General features: G+C 25.0%; 2 protein-coding genes across 5 annotated transcripts; one reads left to right on the top strand and one right to left on the bottom strand.

Moving 5' to 3' along the window:
- The first annotated feature begins 122 nt into the window (after window positions 1–122).
- LOC123260198 (digestive cysteine proteinase 1) lies at window positions 123–5844 on the top strand. Of its 2 annotated transcripts, none has more exons than XM_044721202.1 (9): window positions 123–258; window positions 1068–1112; window positions 1900–2112; window positions 2181–2353; window positions 2479–2583; window positions 2735–2891; window positions 3142–3334; window positions 3409–4052; window positions 5351–5844. In XM_044721202.1, the coding sequence occupies exons 2-9, from the start codon at window positions 1076–1078 to the stop codon at window positions 5536–5538; spliced, it is 1710 nt and encodes a 569-aa protein (XP_044577137.1). In that variant the 5' UTR covers window positions 123–258; window positions 1068–1075; the 3' UTR covers window positions 5539–5844. The 2 variants fall into 2 exon arrangements, with proteins under 2 accessions (XP_044577137.1, XP_044577138.1); XM_044721203.1 differs by lacking the exon at window positions 123–258 and adding an exon at window positions 499–517.
- Window positions 5845–7137: 1293 nt separating this feature from the next.
- Window positions 7138–16241, bottom strand: LOC123260197 (eyes absent homolog 4). 3 transcript variants are annotated; one of them, XM_044721201.1, is made up of 7 exons: window positions 15865–16210; window positions 10892–10977; window positions 10244–10409; window positions 9858–10174; window positions 9276–9386; window positions 8950–9215; window positions 7138–7932 (listed from the first exon to the last, which is right to left on the bottom strand). In XM_044721201.1, exons 2-7 carry the CDS (start codon window positions 10968–10970, stop codon window positions 7297–7299), a joined length of 1575 nt encoding a protein of 524 aa, XP_044577136.1. In that variant the 5' UTR covers window positions 10971–10977; window positions 15865–16210; the 3' UTR covers window positions 7138–7296. The 3 variants fall into 3 exon arrangements, with proteins under 3 accessions (XP_044577136.1, XP_044577133.1, XP_044577134.1); XM_044721198.1 differs by having other exon boundaries at window positions 7139–7932; window positions 10862–10977; window positions 15865–16241; XM_044721199.1 differs by having other exon boundaries at window positions 7140–7932; window positions 9306–9386; window positions 10862–10977; window positions 15865–16204.
- Between the last annotated feature and the right edge of the window lie 422 nt (window positions 16242–16663).

Here is a 16663-nt window from a genome sequence, read left to right as displayed (position 1 = left end):
AAAAATTATTATTAAATCTATTATTTATTAAAAAACAAAATTAATAAATTAAAATAATTTTTTAATGAATAATTTTATTTATAAATATATTTTGACTAACGCATAGTAATTTTCTGCTTTAACTATGAAGAGTATCAAAGATGCTGAGTAAACGTTGGAGATTTTTTTACCAGCGCAGACGCGCAATATAAAAGGAGGCGTGAATTGCTATTTTGTGAATCATTTTGTTATTCACGCTTTTGTTATCATCTTCGACGTGTGAGTACTATATACAATTATTGCACTTTATTATTTTTTTATTGTTCATATATATTTTTTTATTTTTATTTCACTTATTACTCCTTATATATTGAATAAGTTTGCCACTAAAACGCCATTTCATTCTTAACCACAAAAGGACGTTTGCATCCACCAAGAGCGTCTTTAAAAAATATTTAAAGTTGATATTTTAATAAAAATATTAAAAAAAAAATAAATATTTCATTTTTAATAATAAATTTTGTACTAGTGTATTATTGTAAGTAAAAATTTTAATTATTATTAATTTATCTATTATTGTTAGGATACTGAAGTTAGCTGACAACTGTCATTTTTTTTTATTTTTATAACAAATCAATTACAAAAAAAAAAAATACTTCAAAAATTTCTAATAATAATTTTTTTTTAATTTTTACACGTGGAATTTTTTATTAAAAATTATGAAAAAAATTCTGTCAGTTAACTTCAGTGTCTTATTGTTGTTGTTATTGTTATTGTTAGTAAAGTTTAAATTCCAACAAAAATGACAAAGAAAAGTCAAAAATATTCCTCTTATTTATTATTTATTTATTTCTTATTATAATTTATGTAAATAAATTTGTTTATAATAATTAAACTGTCAAAAAATAAACTCATTTTTATGGATCAATGAACTCATATATTAATTGTGAATAATTATCATACTAAACACAAGCGTAACATTTAATAGACAACAATTGAACAGGTCAATGTGCTATCACCTCTTATCACACTTAGTTATTAATAATTGTAATTAGAGTAGAATAATGATAATTTTTATTTATTTGCAGGAAACAAAATGAATTATTTAAGGATATTTGTTATCCTATTTATCGGTAAGTTTTAACAATTTATAAATTATACTTAAATTAAGAGACATCTGACAATTTTTATAATTTTTTTAAGAAATAAATTATAGTGAAGAAAAATTTATTTAAAAAATTCCGTCTTTAGAAACTCTAAAAAATTATAATTGCAATTTTTTTAAATAATTTTTTTTTATATAAATAAAAAAACAGTCAAATTTCTATTATTTATATAATACAGTTATCCGACGTTATTAATTTTTTTATTATTTTTCATTTCTTAAATTGGAACAAAAAAATTTTTTTTTAAATCGTACTTACAGTTTTTTAAGTTTTTTACAAATGAAAATTTTTTTAAATAATTTTTTCAAAACAAAAAATTATAAAAATTAATTTTTTTATCTCAGGAATGTGGACAAGATAGGATCATAATAACAAATTACATTATTATTTAAAAAAAAAATAATAATAATAATAATAATGTAATTTGTTATTATGATCCTATCTTGTCCACATTCCTGAGATAAAAAAATTTATTTATGATAACTATGGACGATAATATTAACCATAATTATAAAAATTTTTTCTTAAACCAGAATTAAAAGAAAAATTTTACGTGTAGAAAATATTAAAAATTATCCGTGCAGTTTTTTGAAAATATTTTTTTCGTTCTAATTATTTAATTGATAAAAAAAATAAAAAATTGTCGAACGTCGGCTCATTTTAGTATCATAAATTTCTGTTAATTTAAGTGTCGTTTATAAACAAAATAACTAAACCTATTAAATTGATAAAAATAACATTTTATACTTTTTAGGAATCTCGTGTGCAAATGCCTTCATAAAAAACCCAAAATTCAGCAAGAAGCATTTGAAATCTCCACTTAAAACAAAATATCTAACATCTCCAACATTTAGTAATCAGTATGTCACAAAAGGAACTTTATATATTCCGTATGCTGAAATAAAAGAGCCGTTTTACGCCTGGTATGATGGCGAGCTAGGATCAAGTCGTATCGATTATTACGGAGGTAATAATTATATTTATCATTAAATTTGTGCACTGATTTAAAAATAAAAAATTTTAATTTGTTTTTAGGAATGGTGAAAACATTCCAGCTTAGCGGTGATGGAAGTCACGGATCGAGTATCAAAATAGCTCCGATGACTACTGAACAGGAATTGAATAAAGAGTCATGTTTCAAAATTTACGGAGACGATCAAATGGCTATCCAGCCGCAAACAATTCTTCCAGATACGAGTGGCATGCAGGTACTTGATGTTCAAAATAAAATTTTATCAATAATTCCTTGATAATTTTTATAATAGTTGGAAATTTCGTAATATTATTATATATATTTTTTAACAACAGTGATAAAATTAATGTATGTTTTTAGTGCATCGGGGAAGAAATAATCGATGGGGCTCCTTGTGAAAAATGGCGCCTTGTAGAGAAGTTTGGTGAAAAAACTAATAAATATACTCTTTGGATTAGATACAAGGTAATTTTTTTATTCGGAAATTTTATCTATTATCAATTAATTTTTTTTTAATTAAAAATTAATTTTTTTTTTTATTATTTTTTATTAATTAACAATCAATTTTTTTTATTTTTTTTTTTTTTTAATTAATTTTTAATTTTTTTCTAATTAGAAATCAGTTAATAATGGAGTAAAACAAGCTATTCCAGTAAGATACGAGATGAAAGGATTTAATTCACTTTTAGGATCTCATTATGATCATTATTATTTGGATTATGATTGGTATTCATATGAAACTCCAGATGCAAATGTTTTCCAAATTGCTAGCAGTAAGTTAAATTTTTATTAAAAAAAAAAACTTTATCAACTTTATAATAAATAATTTTTAACAATAGACACTTTGTATTGAAACTTACACTAAAATTATATCGATAAGATTACGTAACTTTAATACGCAGCGATAAATTATTTTTAAATTTATTTTTCCCAACTCAGTTTATATTTATCAACTACGATTGTTTTTTATTCTTATAAATAATGATTTATTTAGTAACTTTAAAAAAAAATTTTTTTTTTTAGACATGTCATGCACTAGTTTCCCAGGACCAGGAGACCGACATCTGTATACATTCAATCCTATCCATGAATTTATTTCTAATGATCACCGTCACGTAGACACAGAGTTTGAAATTTTCAAAAGAAAACACAACAAACAGTACGACGGTATAAAAGAGCATGGTAACCGAAAGGAAATATTCCGTCAAAATTTGAGGTAAAATAAATTGAAATAATTTTAATATCAACAAAATTAAAAAAAATTACACAATTATAATTTAATATAATCAGATACATCCACTCAATAAACCGAAAGAATCAAGGCTTCCAATTGGCAGTGAATCATTTGGCTGATCGCAACGACACCGAGTTGAAATACTTACGAGGAAAGCGATTCAGTCCAATTTCTTACAACGGTGGACTACCTTTCCCACATGACGTAGAAAAAGAGTCTGCTGCGCTACCAGAAAATCACGACTGGAGACTTTATGGCGCCGTAACACCCGTTAAAGATCAGTCAGTTTGCGGATCTTGCTGGAGTTTTGGTACAACAGGCGCAGTCGAAGGTGCTTACTTTATGAAGTACAAAAATCTGGTACGATTATCTCAACAAGCGCTGATAGATTGCTCTTGGGGCTACGGTAACAATGGCTGTGACGGCGGTGAAGACTTCCGATCATACGAGTGGATCATGAAGCACGGTGGACTCCCTACTGAAGATGAGTACGGCGGATACATTGGGCAAGACGGTTACTGTCATATCAATAATGTTACGTTAACTGCTAAGATGGCTGGTTTTGTCAATGTTACTTCTGGGGATCCTAAAGCGTTGAAGGTCGCTCTTTATAAAAATGGTCCAGTGTCCATTGCCATTGATGCTTCACAAAAAGCTTTCTCTTTCTATTCTAATGGAGTTTTCTACGACGCTCATTGCAGTAAGTTAAAATTTTTAATATACAGTCAAGTCGCGTTATGAGTCCTGCTTGTTTTCTTTTTTAATTAACCAGACTCGCGTTAACAGCCGAGACCAATGATTGCAGTTTCAATCGGCTGAGCGAAACGAATGGAAATTTTGAAAAAACGTTTTTAGAGATAATAGATAATTTAATAAACTATTTCACCACAAAGGGTTTTTTTCAAAAATTTCATTCGTTTCGTGAAACCAATCGAAACTGCAATTGCTCTGCTGTTAGGAGTGCGACAGAGATAGTTCCGTTGAACTCTGTGAGAGCAAAGCGAGAAAAAGATGGTCTCGCCTGTTAATATGAGAGAGACACAAAGAGGACTCATAACGCGACTCGACTGTATTTTTTTTTTAATTAATTTTTTTAACATATTTTTCTTTTTAATTAATTTTTTTTAACATATTTTTATTTTAATTAATTTTTTAAATTTAAACTTTTAAACTTATTTTTTTAAAGAGGAACACCACTGTAATGGTCGAAAGAAAAGGTGATTTTTGGGAATTTTTTTAACAGGGTAAATAAAGGAACTTGGGATCGAATTTTTTTTATTTTATCAAGGGTACATTAAAGATTATTACCCTAAATTTTTATTAAAAAACATTTAATTATTAAAAAATTATTAACAATCTCGTAGAGCACTAGAAAAAATTTCCCCCTCCATGTTTGCATCGATAATTCAAAAACGGATCATCTGAAAATAAAAACCCAAATTGCTTTTTAATCAGTAAGGATGTAGTTATCGTTGCACATACGGAATTTTTAAAATTTTAATTTTAAAGATTTTTTTAGCCGGGTTAAAACAAAAAAAAAACAGTAAAAATAATAAAATTTTCAATCAGTCGCCGTTTTTTTAAAAATAAAAATTTTCAAAATTTCGTATGTGCAACGATAACTACATCCTTACTGATTAAAAAGCAATTTGGGTTTTTATTTTCAGATGATTCGTTTTTGAGTTATCGATGCGACCATAGAGGGTTAAATTTTTTTTTGTTCTCTACGAGATTGTTAATAACTTTGAAATAATTAAATATTTTTTAATACGAATTTAGGGCAATAATCTTTAATGTACCCTTAATAAAATAAAAAAAATCAAATCCTCAAATTCCTTTATTTTCCCTGTAAAAAAAAATCCCGAAAATCACCTTCTTTTTCGACCATCACAGTGGTATTCCTCCTTAATAAAGAAAAAAAAATTTATTTGAAAAAATTCTATTTAAAGAATATGTTGAATAAATTTTTTTTCACATAAATAATAATTTTTTTTACAGAAAATACAGTAGACGGTTTAGATCACGCTGTTCTAGCAGTTGGCTGGGGATCAATGAATGGCGAAGATTACTGGCTCGTTAAAAATTCATGGTCTAATTACTGGGGTAATGATGGGTACATTCTAATGGCTCAAAAAGATAACAATTGTGGCGTTTTAACAGCACCAACTTATGTCATAGCTGCGTGAAGAGAAGCACCGAAATAATCTGTGATTCTACATACGAATTTAAAAAAAAAAATATGAATATTATTAAAAATAAAAAGTTAATCGTTTATATAGATAGATTATATAACAATAATAGGAGCTGACCTTAACACACTCATTAAAGTAAGATCATTATTTTTTTATTAGAACTATTATGTTTAGATTATATTGTATCATTACTAATATTGTAAACTATACATCCTGTTTATAAGATGTTAAAATAATTCAATTTAACTTCATCAAATTATAATATTAAATTTAAGAAATAAATTTTCTTAATGTTTTAAATTTATTTTTGATTTATTTTTTTTTTTTTGTCGTAATTTTTTAATTCTTGTACCATATGTGTTTATATATAGTTTTTATTTTTTTATTCTATATCTTTAAGTTCACATATATACCAACTATTTTTTTGTATAGTTAAAAATAATCGTTGAATTTTATTTAAAAAAAAAAAAAAAAAAAAAAAAAAAAAAAAATTATGACAAATAGTCGCATTTAAAAAAATTTATAAATAATTTTAGTACATAGATTTTCAATAAGTAAACTTTAAAAGTTATAAGATACCTTTGTTAAATATTAAGTTTGATATGCTAATAATCAGGTATATAAAAAAACTAATAATATTTAAAGATTTAATAGCATTAAAAAAAATTCGTTGCACTTTTATCATACTTTCGTCCACCTTTAAGTACATTTAAAATAATTTTTTATCATGATAATATTAATATTAATAAAATTTATAATCTTTATACATATAGAAGCTCGCTAATATCTCAATTGACAGTAATCTTTCTTTCAAAATACAATAGAATTAATTTTACAAATAAATAATTTATCAGACCCATTCAATTAATCCTTTAAATTTTTTTTTAAATTTACTCTATAGCTTCTTTTATTAATCACTCGTCGACCCTGAATTTAAATCGATCATTAAATAAATTTAATTATTGGCCATGTTTTATTTTAATTTAGTCACATAAAACGATCGATTTTACTAGATTATCTACTTAATAATATAATTAAGTCTTATGATAATTATTAATCATAATAATAATAACCATAAGCAGGATTTTTGCCTTAATTTGAAAACAACAATAATTAATGATGTTAAATTTTTGATATTACGGCGAAAATATTGATCATATAAAAATTTTCTTAAAATTAAGTTGTTCAAAATTTAATTTTATAAAAAAAATGTCATAATTTTCTCTTAGGCCCAATCAGAAAGCCGTAATTTCAAAATTAAGATTTTAATTATTACCAAAAATTTGAATTATTCATTATGAATCTCAATTTTTGATATTACGGCGAATATATTGGTCATATAAAAATTTAAAAAAAATTAAAGTTTTTCAAAATTAAATTTTATAAAAAAAGTCTTTTATAATGTTTTCTTAAGACCAATCAGAAAGCCGTAATTTGAAAATTAAGATTTTAATAATTATTAAAAAATTAAATTTTATTTATTATAAATCTTAATTTCGAAATTACAGTGAAAATATTGGTTGTATAAAAAAATCATAAGACATTTTTTGTACAAAATTAAATTTCCTACAACTTTTGTTTAAAAAAATTTTTTTTAGGACTAATATTTTCGCTGTAATATCAAAAATTTAAAACATTAATTTCTAAAAGGCAAAAATCTTGGCCTTAATAATAATAACTAATTAGGAATGACGATAAGTTGAGATGTAGCGAAGATTTATCTTCATCTTAAATATTTTTATAAAAAAAAAATTAAAGAAAGCCCATTTCAAGGGCATTGTAGAGCGCTTGAGTATCCGAGTGACTATTTATCCTCCAGAAGGGAAAATTGTGCGCTCGAGCAGCAGTTTCTTCATCAGAGCCATCGCCAATGACTACATAAGTGCATCTCCTTCCAAATTTAGCTACAACTCGTCCGAAGCAACTCTCTTTACCAATTTTAGTCGCTGAATAAATATTCTCAATAGGAAAAAGCCCCCCTAAACCAAATAGTAGCACTTTGGACAGCGCAGGAACGAGTTGTGTGGTGGTTACAAGTATGTTAACACAGTGACTGCGCTTGCTGATGAGACTGAGACACTTGACAGCAGATGTGAGCCAGTTGTCAGTGAGCAGCTCAATTTCTGATCTCAATTGCAGCCAGGACTCCCGTTTAGCTCCCAGTAAACCGCCTACGTTGTTCCTGCAATTACTGTATGTTTCCTTTATTTTCCTGTAACGAAAGGCCAGCTTTCGCATCCAATCAACGCCACCACGGACTCCGGAAGCCAGACAAATTCCATTGTTTGCAGATGCACATTGGAACCCATCCGCTGCAAAGTTGTACGAGGATAAATCTTGACCATTGTCGTCTGATGAAACGTCATCAATGTGCACTTGATCGCAATCCTAAAAATTATTTTAATCTTAGTTTTTATTTTTAGATAAATTTTAAAAATTAAATTTTTTTAACAAATAAATTATAGCAAAAAAAATTAACATTTAGAAATTTAAAAAAATTGAAAATTCAATTTTTTTAAAATAACTTTAATATTAATATTTATTTTTAGATAAATTCAAAAAATGAAAATCAATTTAGCAGATAATTAATCATTTTTCGAATTTTTTTAACAAAAAAAATTGACATTTAGAAATTAAAAAAAGTTGAAAATTCAATTTTTTGTTAATAATTTTGAATCGTACTATTTATTTTTAGATAAATTATAAAAATTTTAATTAATTTAGCAGATATTTGATAATTTTTGTAACAAAAAAAATAGAAAAAAAAAATTGACATTTAGAAATTTAAAAAAATTAAAAATTCAATTTTTTTTAAATAATTTTTAATCTTAGTATTTATTTTTAAATTAAATTTTAAAAATGAAAATGAATTTTGCAGATAATTAATAATTTTTCAAATTTTTGTAACAAAAAAATTAGAAAAAAAAATTGACATTTAGAAATTAAAAAAAATTGAAAATTCAATTTTTTTCAAATAATTTTAATCTTAGTATTTATTTTTAAATAAATTTTAAAAATGAAAATTAATTTAGCAGATATTTAATAATTTTTCAACAAATAAATTATGGCAAAAAAAATTGACATTTAGAAATTAAAAAAAATTGAAAATTCAATTTTTTAAAAACAATTTTAATTCTAGTATTTATTTTTAGATTAAATTTAAAAAATTACAATTAATTTAGCAGATATTTAATAATTTTAAAAATTTTTATAACAAAAAAAATATGGCAAAAAAAATTGACATGTAGGAATTTTAAAAAATTGAAAATGTAATTTTTCAAATCTAATTTTTTGAAACAAATTTTTTTGTTAAAAAAAATTAAAAAATTGTCAAGTGACCGCTAACTTTAATGTCATATTTAAAAAAAATACTTTTAAACGCTAAATGAGTAAAAATAAAAAAACCTCAACGTCATTGAAGAAGAAATGTGTGTCTGCCAAATTGAATATCATTTCTTCCATCCTGTACGCCAGCTGAGCCAACAACGCCGGGTCCTTGCCATGCTTGGTCGCAAACTGTCCAGTAAGCAGGGAATGGAACACAACTATGGTTTCATCAAGGTCCCAGATGAATATCCGATCCGTGCCGCCTTCAGTAGTATCAGCGGATCCAATACTGTTTCCGCTTCCGCTTTGACGTCTTCCGCGCTTGCAGGGCTTCGCTGATGCGCCTGAAATAAATTTTCATCCCTTCGTCGGATCAGTCTCTCGTCCCACTATGCTAAACTTACTTGTCCTATCCATCTTTTTCTTATTTTTACCTTCTATAGTGTCGCGGGTCGTCAAATCATTGGCGTCGTGGCCGGATGAGTCCAGCGTGAGACTACTCGCCTTGTTTGAATCTTTACAACAGATTAAATTGGTTTATTATTTATTGAAAATATCGTAATGATAAATTAATTTATTAATAATTTTATTTCTTATATGAAGAAATAAATATTTATCTTACAGCAACTTTTTTTAATAAATTAATTTAAAAAATAATTTTTTATGTACAATTTGTTAATTTTTTATCTCCCAAATTTAGAAAATTTTTTTTTAATGAGAAAATTTTTATTTCTTTAGCTAAAAAATAAAATTTTTGATAAATTAATTTAAAAAATAATTTTTATTAGACAATTTGTGAATTTTTATTTAAAATTTTATTTTTCCCAAATTTAGAAAATTTTTTTTCAACAAAAAAATTACTGTGAGAAAAATTTTTATTTCTTCAGCTAAAAAATAAAATTTTTAACAAATTAATTTATTATAACATTGCTAATTTTTTTTCTCAATACACGGTATCAATAATTTATCATTATTATTATTATTACCTGTGAAATTAAGGTTTCCGATATTAAATGACGATGATGTCGAATGATATCCTGGCATCGGATAATACCCGGAATATTGAAGCGGCATCCGCTCATTCCCATAGAGACAGGTGCTACTATACGCGCTGTAGTCTAATTTCTGGGAGGCTGAAGATATGTTTTGCCCCACTGGTGAAAATGTTGAACTGCTGCTGTTGTATCCAGGATACGAGCCATACTGGGCCATTGGGCTTGGTGTTGTGTATGAACTTAAATACGAGCTTTGAAGGCTCGGTGAATTTTTTGTTACTGATCCATATGAAGGAGAATTATATAAACTGTAAAAATCAATTTTTAACTTTAGCAAGTGATTATCATTCACTACAATTGGATCAAAATAAAATTACCTGTTATAATACTGATTAGCTCCATAAAGAGTACTATAGTCAGACTTTTCCATAGAATCAGGATACTCCTGTTCTTTATCGTCTATATTTTCATCAACGTACAATTCACTGCCCGGTACATTTTCATTTTCTGGACAGTCTTGTACTTCATTTTTTACTTCAGTTTCTATAAAAATAAAAAATAAATTAAATATTATTTTTTTTTTATTTTATTTTAAAACACTCAATAAAAATTTTATAAAAAAAATAATATTTAAAGATAATACTAAAGTTAGCCCAAATTTTTAATTTTTTTTCATTTATTAAATTAAAGGTAAAAAACATTTTTTAAAAATTACACATAGTTTTTTTAATTTTTTAGAAATTAAAATTTTTTTTAATAATTTTAATAATTTGTCGGCTAAATTAATTTCCATTATTTAAGTTATAAAAATTACTGAAGAAAAAAAATTATTTTAATTTTTATAACAAATAAATTATTATAAAAAAATATTTGAAAAAATTTACACTTATAATTTTTTTCATTATAATTTAATAAGTTCTAAAAATCTAAAAATTATTTACATGCCTGTTAAATTAACTATAATTAAAATATTAAGTGTAAATAAATATAAAAACCATTATTAACACGAGGGTGTTGGAGCGTACTTTCCGTCGAGGATGAAACATTTCCAGTATTGTCTAAAACCCCTGCCGGTTTAGTTGGGTCATTGTCCTCGGTTAACATATCCAACCTGTAAAATAATCATACACATATATTATTTAATAATAAAAAAAATATTTACATGTACGAATATATGAGAAGACATATAATATCTTCTGGATACAAAACACTAAAAAAATAATATTCAATTTCAAAATCCTCTCGAGTTCTAAATAATCTGCGAAGACTAGTGTAAGAATAAAATGTACTAGAATGAAACATATAATATTAAACAACAACGTACCAAGAAGTAAAGGTAATTTGAGTAACTGAAAACCGGATCCTCGGTCCTTGGAACGTGTACAATATTCAAGTAGAAGCTTAAACTTTAGTTTTAGCTTTTACCTTCATTTTATTTTATTTAATTAATAAGTAAGTATACTTTACGTAAGAAGAAATAATGAAAATAAAATTAGCAGGTATCGGACGATTTTTCTTATTCAAAAAATTAGAAAAACTATATGTGCAATTTTTAGAGTTCTAATTTAATTAATTAAAAAAATTAAAAAAAAAATTTAAGCTTATGAAGAAATAACAGAATAATAATAAAAATATTACTATTTTTTATCTTATATTATGTTTCAGAGTTAACCGCAGAAGAATTTAAAAGTAGAAGTTTCAACTTTTATCTTTATTTTATTTTATTTAATTAATAAGTAAGTATATTTTTACGGAAGAAGAAATAATGAAAATAAAATTAGTAGACATCGGACGATTTTTTTTTATTAAAAGAAATTAATAGAATAATATTAAGAGAAAAATTTAACATTTTAAAAATTAGAAAAACTATAAGTGTAATTTAAAAAAAATATTTTTATAGTTCTAATTTAGTTAATTAAAAAAATGAAAAAAAAATTTAATGTCAGCTGATTTTAGTGTCATGAAGAAATAACAGAATAATAATAAAAATCTTATTATCTATTTCAGAGTTAAGCCCAGAAGAATTTAAAAGTAGAAATTTAAACTTTAGTTTTAACTTTTACCTTTATTTAATTTAATTTAATTAATAAGTAAGTATACTTCATTTGAGAAGAAATAATGAAAATAAAATTAGCAGACATCTGACGATTTTTAGGATTTTTCTTATGAAAAAAATTAGAAAAACTATAAGTGCAATTTTTAAAGTTCTGATTTAATTAATTAAAAAATTTTTTAGTGTCATGAAAAAATAACAGAATAATAATAGTAAAAGTCTTATAATCTTCTTCTTCTTTCAAAGTTAAGCGCAGAAGAATTTAAAAATTGACGCCATTGTTGGCGAGCATAAATGCCAAAAAGTAGAGATCTATAATTATGATATAATCATATATATCCTTGATTGTATGGCCAATTGCAGAAGGATATGATGATCTAGGAGATGGGTAGGCGGCACCAGGACTCTTGGGGCGGTAACTGGAAATTCAATGGGACGCCCTTTGCCAACTAAGCTCACGCTATGCTATTCTTGATGGTTTATGTTAGCAAACGGAGTTACTGTCCATAATGCGTCTGATACCGCGCTCCGCCCTTCAGAATGAAACTAAAGTTGGTAAGTAAAAATAAAAACAATGGAGAAGAAACATAAAAGCCATCTTGCACTTAGCTCGCCTGAACGTTCCAGACTACTCCAGGTTACGCTGAGCTCTAGAGTACTTCGGCTAAGTGTAATGATATTGATACTCTTGATGACTTGCGTAAGAATCCTATTCCATGTCTATCCGTTCTATTCGATTGTACTTTATTGTGGGAATAGAGTGCAACTTTGAACGTGGAATTGATGGAAACACCGGCTCGAATATCACCATCACCGCAATATGTTTTTTTTTGACATTACGTGTTTGTGTAAAGTTATCTGTATGGAAATATACGAGTTTTCAATTTTAAATTTAAATAAATATTTTTTTTTATTATTTAAATTACAACACTGTATTATTTAAGGTTTAGTTTTTTAATTGGTTCGATTTTTTTTTATTAATTAAATTAAAACAAAAAAAAATTTTTTTTAATTGCACTTAAAGTTCTTGAAGTTTTTTACAAATGAAATTTTTTTTTTTAATAATTTTTTCAATAAAAAAAAATTATAAAAATTTTTAGATGTCGGCTAACAATTTTCATTAATTATTAGGGTTTTGTTTACAGGAAATATCAATTAAGTTATGGAAGAAAAATTAAATTATAATTATTAATTCTTTAAAAAATTTTATTGAAATTGAAGAAATTAATTTCTAGAAGATTAAAAATTTTTTTAAATATTAACAGGTTTAAATTTTAAATGATAATTTTAATTACAATAAAGTTAGCAGTCACTTGACCATTTTTTGGCATGTATGACTTTTAAAAGTTTCTTCCATTTTTTTTACAGATATCATCCATTTTCCATAATTTATTTGTCAAAAAAATTATCAAATACCTTCTAAATTAATTTTCATCATTTTTAATATAAAAAAAAATAAAGGTATTTTTGTAATTAATATAAAGTTTAAAAATTATCAATATTTTAAAGTGAAATAAATACTTTTTTTTTTCATTGCAACACTGTATTTTTTAAGGTTTAGCTTTTTAATTAATTGTTGGGATTTTAATTACAGGAAATATCAATGAATTTATGGAAGAAAAATGAAATTATGATTGTTGATTCTTTAAAAGTTTTATTTCAAGGATTATTTATATATCTAAAAAAGTTTTTATTGGGATTGAAGAAATAAATTCCCAGAAAATTAATAAAAAAATATTAATATGTTTAAATTTTAAGTAAAATTTTTAATTATATTAAAGTAAGTAGTTTCTTTATTATTTTTCAAATTTATTTAAGAAATAAATTATTTTTAAAAAATTGTATTTAAAATTTTTTTTATTTTCTCATTTTTTTTGCCATTATTTATTTGTTACAAAACTTCTAAAAATTATTAAATATCTTTTAAATTAATTTTCATAATTTTGAATGTCGAAAAATAAAGATATTTTTATAATTAATATTAAATTTAAAAATTATTAAAATTTTAAATAAAAATAATTTTTTTAGTTTCAGATAAAAGCGAAGAAAAATTTTTTACCAAAAATTTTGACGTCCAGGATATAATTCTAATTTTTCAATGGAGCCAATAAGTGAGCGCTTTTAAATAAAAAATATTAAATGCAAAATAATTTTTCCACCATAATCAAAGTTGCCAAGTAAACACTAATAATACATAAATTATATAATATAAAGAATGGGTAATAAGAGGTAATATGAGTCATCATTACTGTCGTTATTATGTCTCTCTAAACAAGCAATGTGTTATCGCGAGCAAGTTGCTTCGCTTGCAATACGAGCGATCACGTAAGTGACGGAGAATGTGAGCATTAAAAATTCCAGGTTTTATTCTACCCCCAGTAATTAGTAATTAATAATTAATAATTAATTAACAGATCATCTAATAAATTAGAGGAGTTAACTTAGACATTTTTTCATTTCTTCTTATTATTAATAATGACATTAAAGTTAGCAGTCACTGATAATTTTTAAATTTTATTTAACAAATAAATCTTTTCTGAAAAATTATTTTTAAAAAATTGCGTTTATGATTTTTTTAAAATTTCTACATGTCAATTTTTTTTCTCATTTTTTTTTGTCATAATTTATTTGTTAAAAAAATTTTAAAAATGATTAAATATCTGCTAAATTAATTCTCATCTATTAATAGTAAGAATTTGTGAAGTAAAATTTTAGATCAAACGACCTTAAAAATAATTGAATCTAATAAAAAATAAAATTTCCATATAAATTAGAACAAGGTAAATATAAATAAGAAATAAAAAAGTCTTGATAAATAAAACTTTTAAGCTTTGACCCGAGTCTCGCATCAATTCCAATTAAAATACATGATTGTTTAACGAGCCAAATTAGATATACGCCTAATAAAAAGGTAGAGCGGATGGACTATTTTGCATAAAATATCCTATTTGTCAAACATATCTCCTCTGCTAATTCTATGCGTTCATTTGTATAACGAAATTTTACAAATTAAATGTTAATTAATATAATTATCCAATTATTATATTCTTCTTTGTGAAATCTGTCGAAATTTGATAATTAGAACTGGAAAATTATCATCACGTAGTGACAGACAATGAATAGAGAATAATTAATAGTTATAAATGTTATTGTAATAGTATAGTATCGATTCAGAAGTTTGTAGTTGTGTTTGACATCGAATGTCCCAGAGACGCGCCTGTGCGAACAATGAAATTAGTTGTTTATTATTTATTATATATTATTGTTTTATAACAAGTGCATTAACCAATTATACTAATTATTATTTTATTAATAACAATATTATAATTATGATTACTCATAACAACTAATTGGTTAATGGATAATTATAATACTCACTTATAATAAATTATCAAAAGTTCATTTTTTGTTTTTGAGCTTCAAGTAAATATTTACTCATAAATTAAAAATTTTTATTTATGAGTTTTTTATGTTCGTTAAATATTTTTTTTCTCTTTAAGTTTGATAATAAACCAGAGAGAATATAAAAGAGAAAAATTTTCTCCGTTTTGAGAACCAGATGTGAAAACTCGTGGGTCATAAAAACGGAGAAAAAAAAACATAAAAAAATTTTTAACAGTAATATTGTTACTGTTAAAATAAAATATAATATTTAAGTTAATTTATGAATAAAATATTAGGCAATTTTGGAGCTATCTTGATCTTGAATTTTTATGCTGATTTTTTTTTAGTGAATCACCTTCAAAATTCAAAAGATTATCTTTTCATCATAAACATAGTTAATATATTGGCATATTAACCCGAATGGAAGTGAAGTGACAAATGGAAAAGATTTAATCTTAACTTTATTATCAAATTCCAAAAATCTAAACATTTTTATTTATCACCTAAACTAAAAAAAAAATAATTAAATTATTTAAAATAAAAAATAATTAAATTTCTCACCTCTTTTTAAGCAGATCACTTCCCTCTTATTTTCCACAATTCATAAAACATTTTTAACAACAAAACTTGTGTCACACGTTATCATCCCTTGGCCAAATATCACGTTTAAAAATAAAAATTTTTATTACATAAAAAATAATTATGAAAAGTGAAAAAAATGATTAATTCACTTGAAATAAAATATTTGTGAGTGACAAGCAATAAAACAGCGATTATTTACAAATTATTTAGCGGTGAAATAAAATCCAAATAAATACAAAGGATAAAATAACATCCGAGGTGTAGATCGAGCCGGCTCGTTGTGATGCTGCAGCCTGTGGAGTTCTGGGCATGCGAAATGTCGCTTTCCACCCCCGCCCGTTGATCACGTGGGCTTCCCTTCCCTACTGTGTCTCTCCTCTTCTTTCTGGTGTGTTATGTAGTCACATTAAATCTATATATGTTGGTATAATATAATGAAAAATAATATGTTGGAGTGAATAAGAGCAGAGATGCTGGGACAGAGCAAATGTGAGTACGAGTGGGAGTTCTGTGAATAGAGATGGACAAAAGTAAAAAAATAAGATAAAAGGGGATGTATATAGCTATATGTATAAAATAATACGTACACATTAGAGGCCTACAATGCTGTTGTAGGGACTGAACAAAAATGAGGGGATTAACCCCTTGTTCAAGTAATTGTCACCGGTTGTCAGCATTCATTTGGCTGAATAAAACCACTGACTACCCTTATGTCACTCTGATGTGCTTTTATTTTTATTACATACTTTTATTTTTTAGTGACAGGCGTAAATATTTT

The sequence above is a fragment of the Cotesia glomerata genome, linkage group LG2, assembly GCF_020080835.1.
Source record: "Cotesia glomerata isolate CgM1 linkage group LG2, MPM_Cglom_v2.3, whole genome shotgun sequence".
In the NCBI taxonomy this organism is placed as follows: Eukaryota; Metazoa; Arthropoda; class Insecta; order Hymenoptera; family Braconidae; genus Cotesia; species Cotesia glomerata.
The sequence above is the reverse complement of the archived record's forward strand: the minus strand, read 5'-3'. Positions and strand labels throughout refer to the sequence as shown.

Coding starts and splice junctions, on each gene's coding strand:
- LOC123260198 (XM_044721202.1), top strand. CDS start 1,076: ATGAATTATTTAAGGATATTTGTTATCCTATTTATCG. Junction 3,335..3,408: donor ATATTCCGTCAAAATTTGAG/GTAAAATAAATT, acceptor TAATATAATCAG/ATACATCCACTCAATAAACC. Junction 4,053..5,350: donor TTTCTACGACGCTCATTGCA/GTAAGTTAAAAT, acceptor TTTTTTTTACAG/AAAATACAGTAGACGGTTTA.
- LOC123260197 (XM_044721198.1), bottom strand. CDS start 10,970: ATGTTAACCGAGGACAATGACCCAACTAAACCGGCAGGGGTTTTAGAC. Junction 10,175..10,243: donor GCTAATCAGTATTATAACAG/GTAATTTTATTT, acceptor TGATTTTTACAG/TTTATATAATTCTCCTTCAT. Junction 9,216..9,275: donor GAAAAAGATGGATAGGACAA/GTAAGTTTAGCA, acceptor AATTTATTTCAG/GCGCATCAGCGAAGCCCTGC.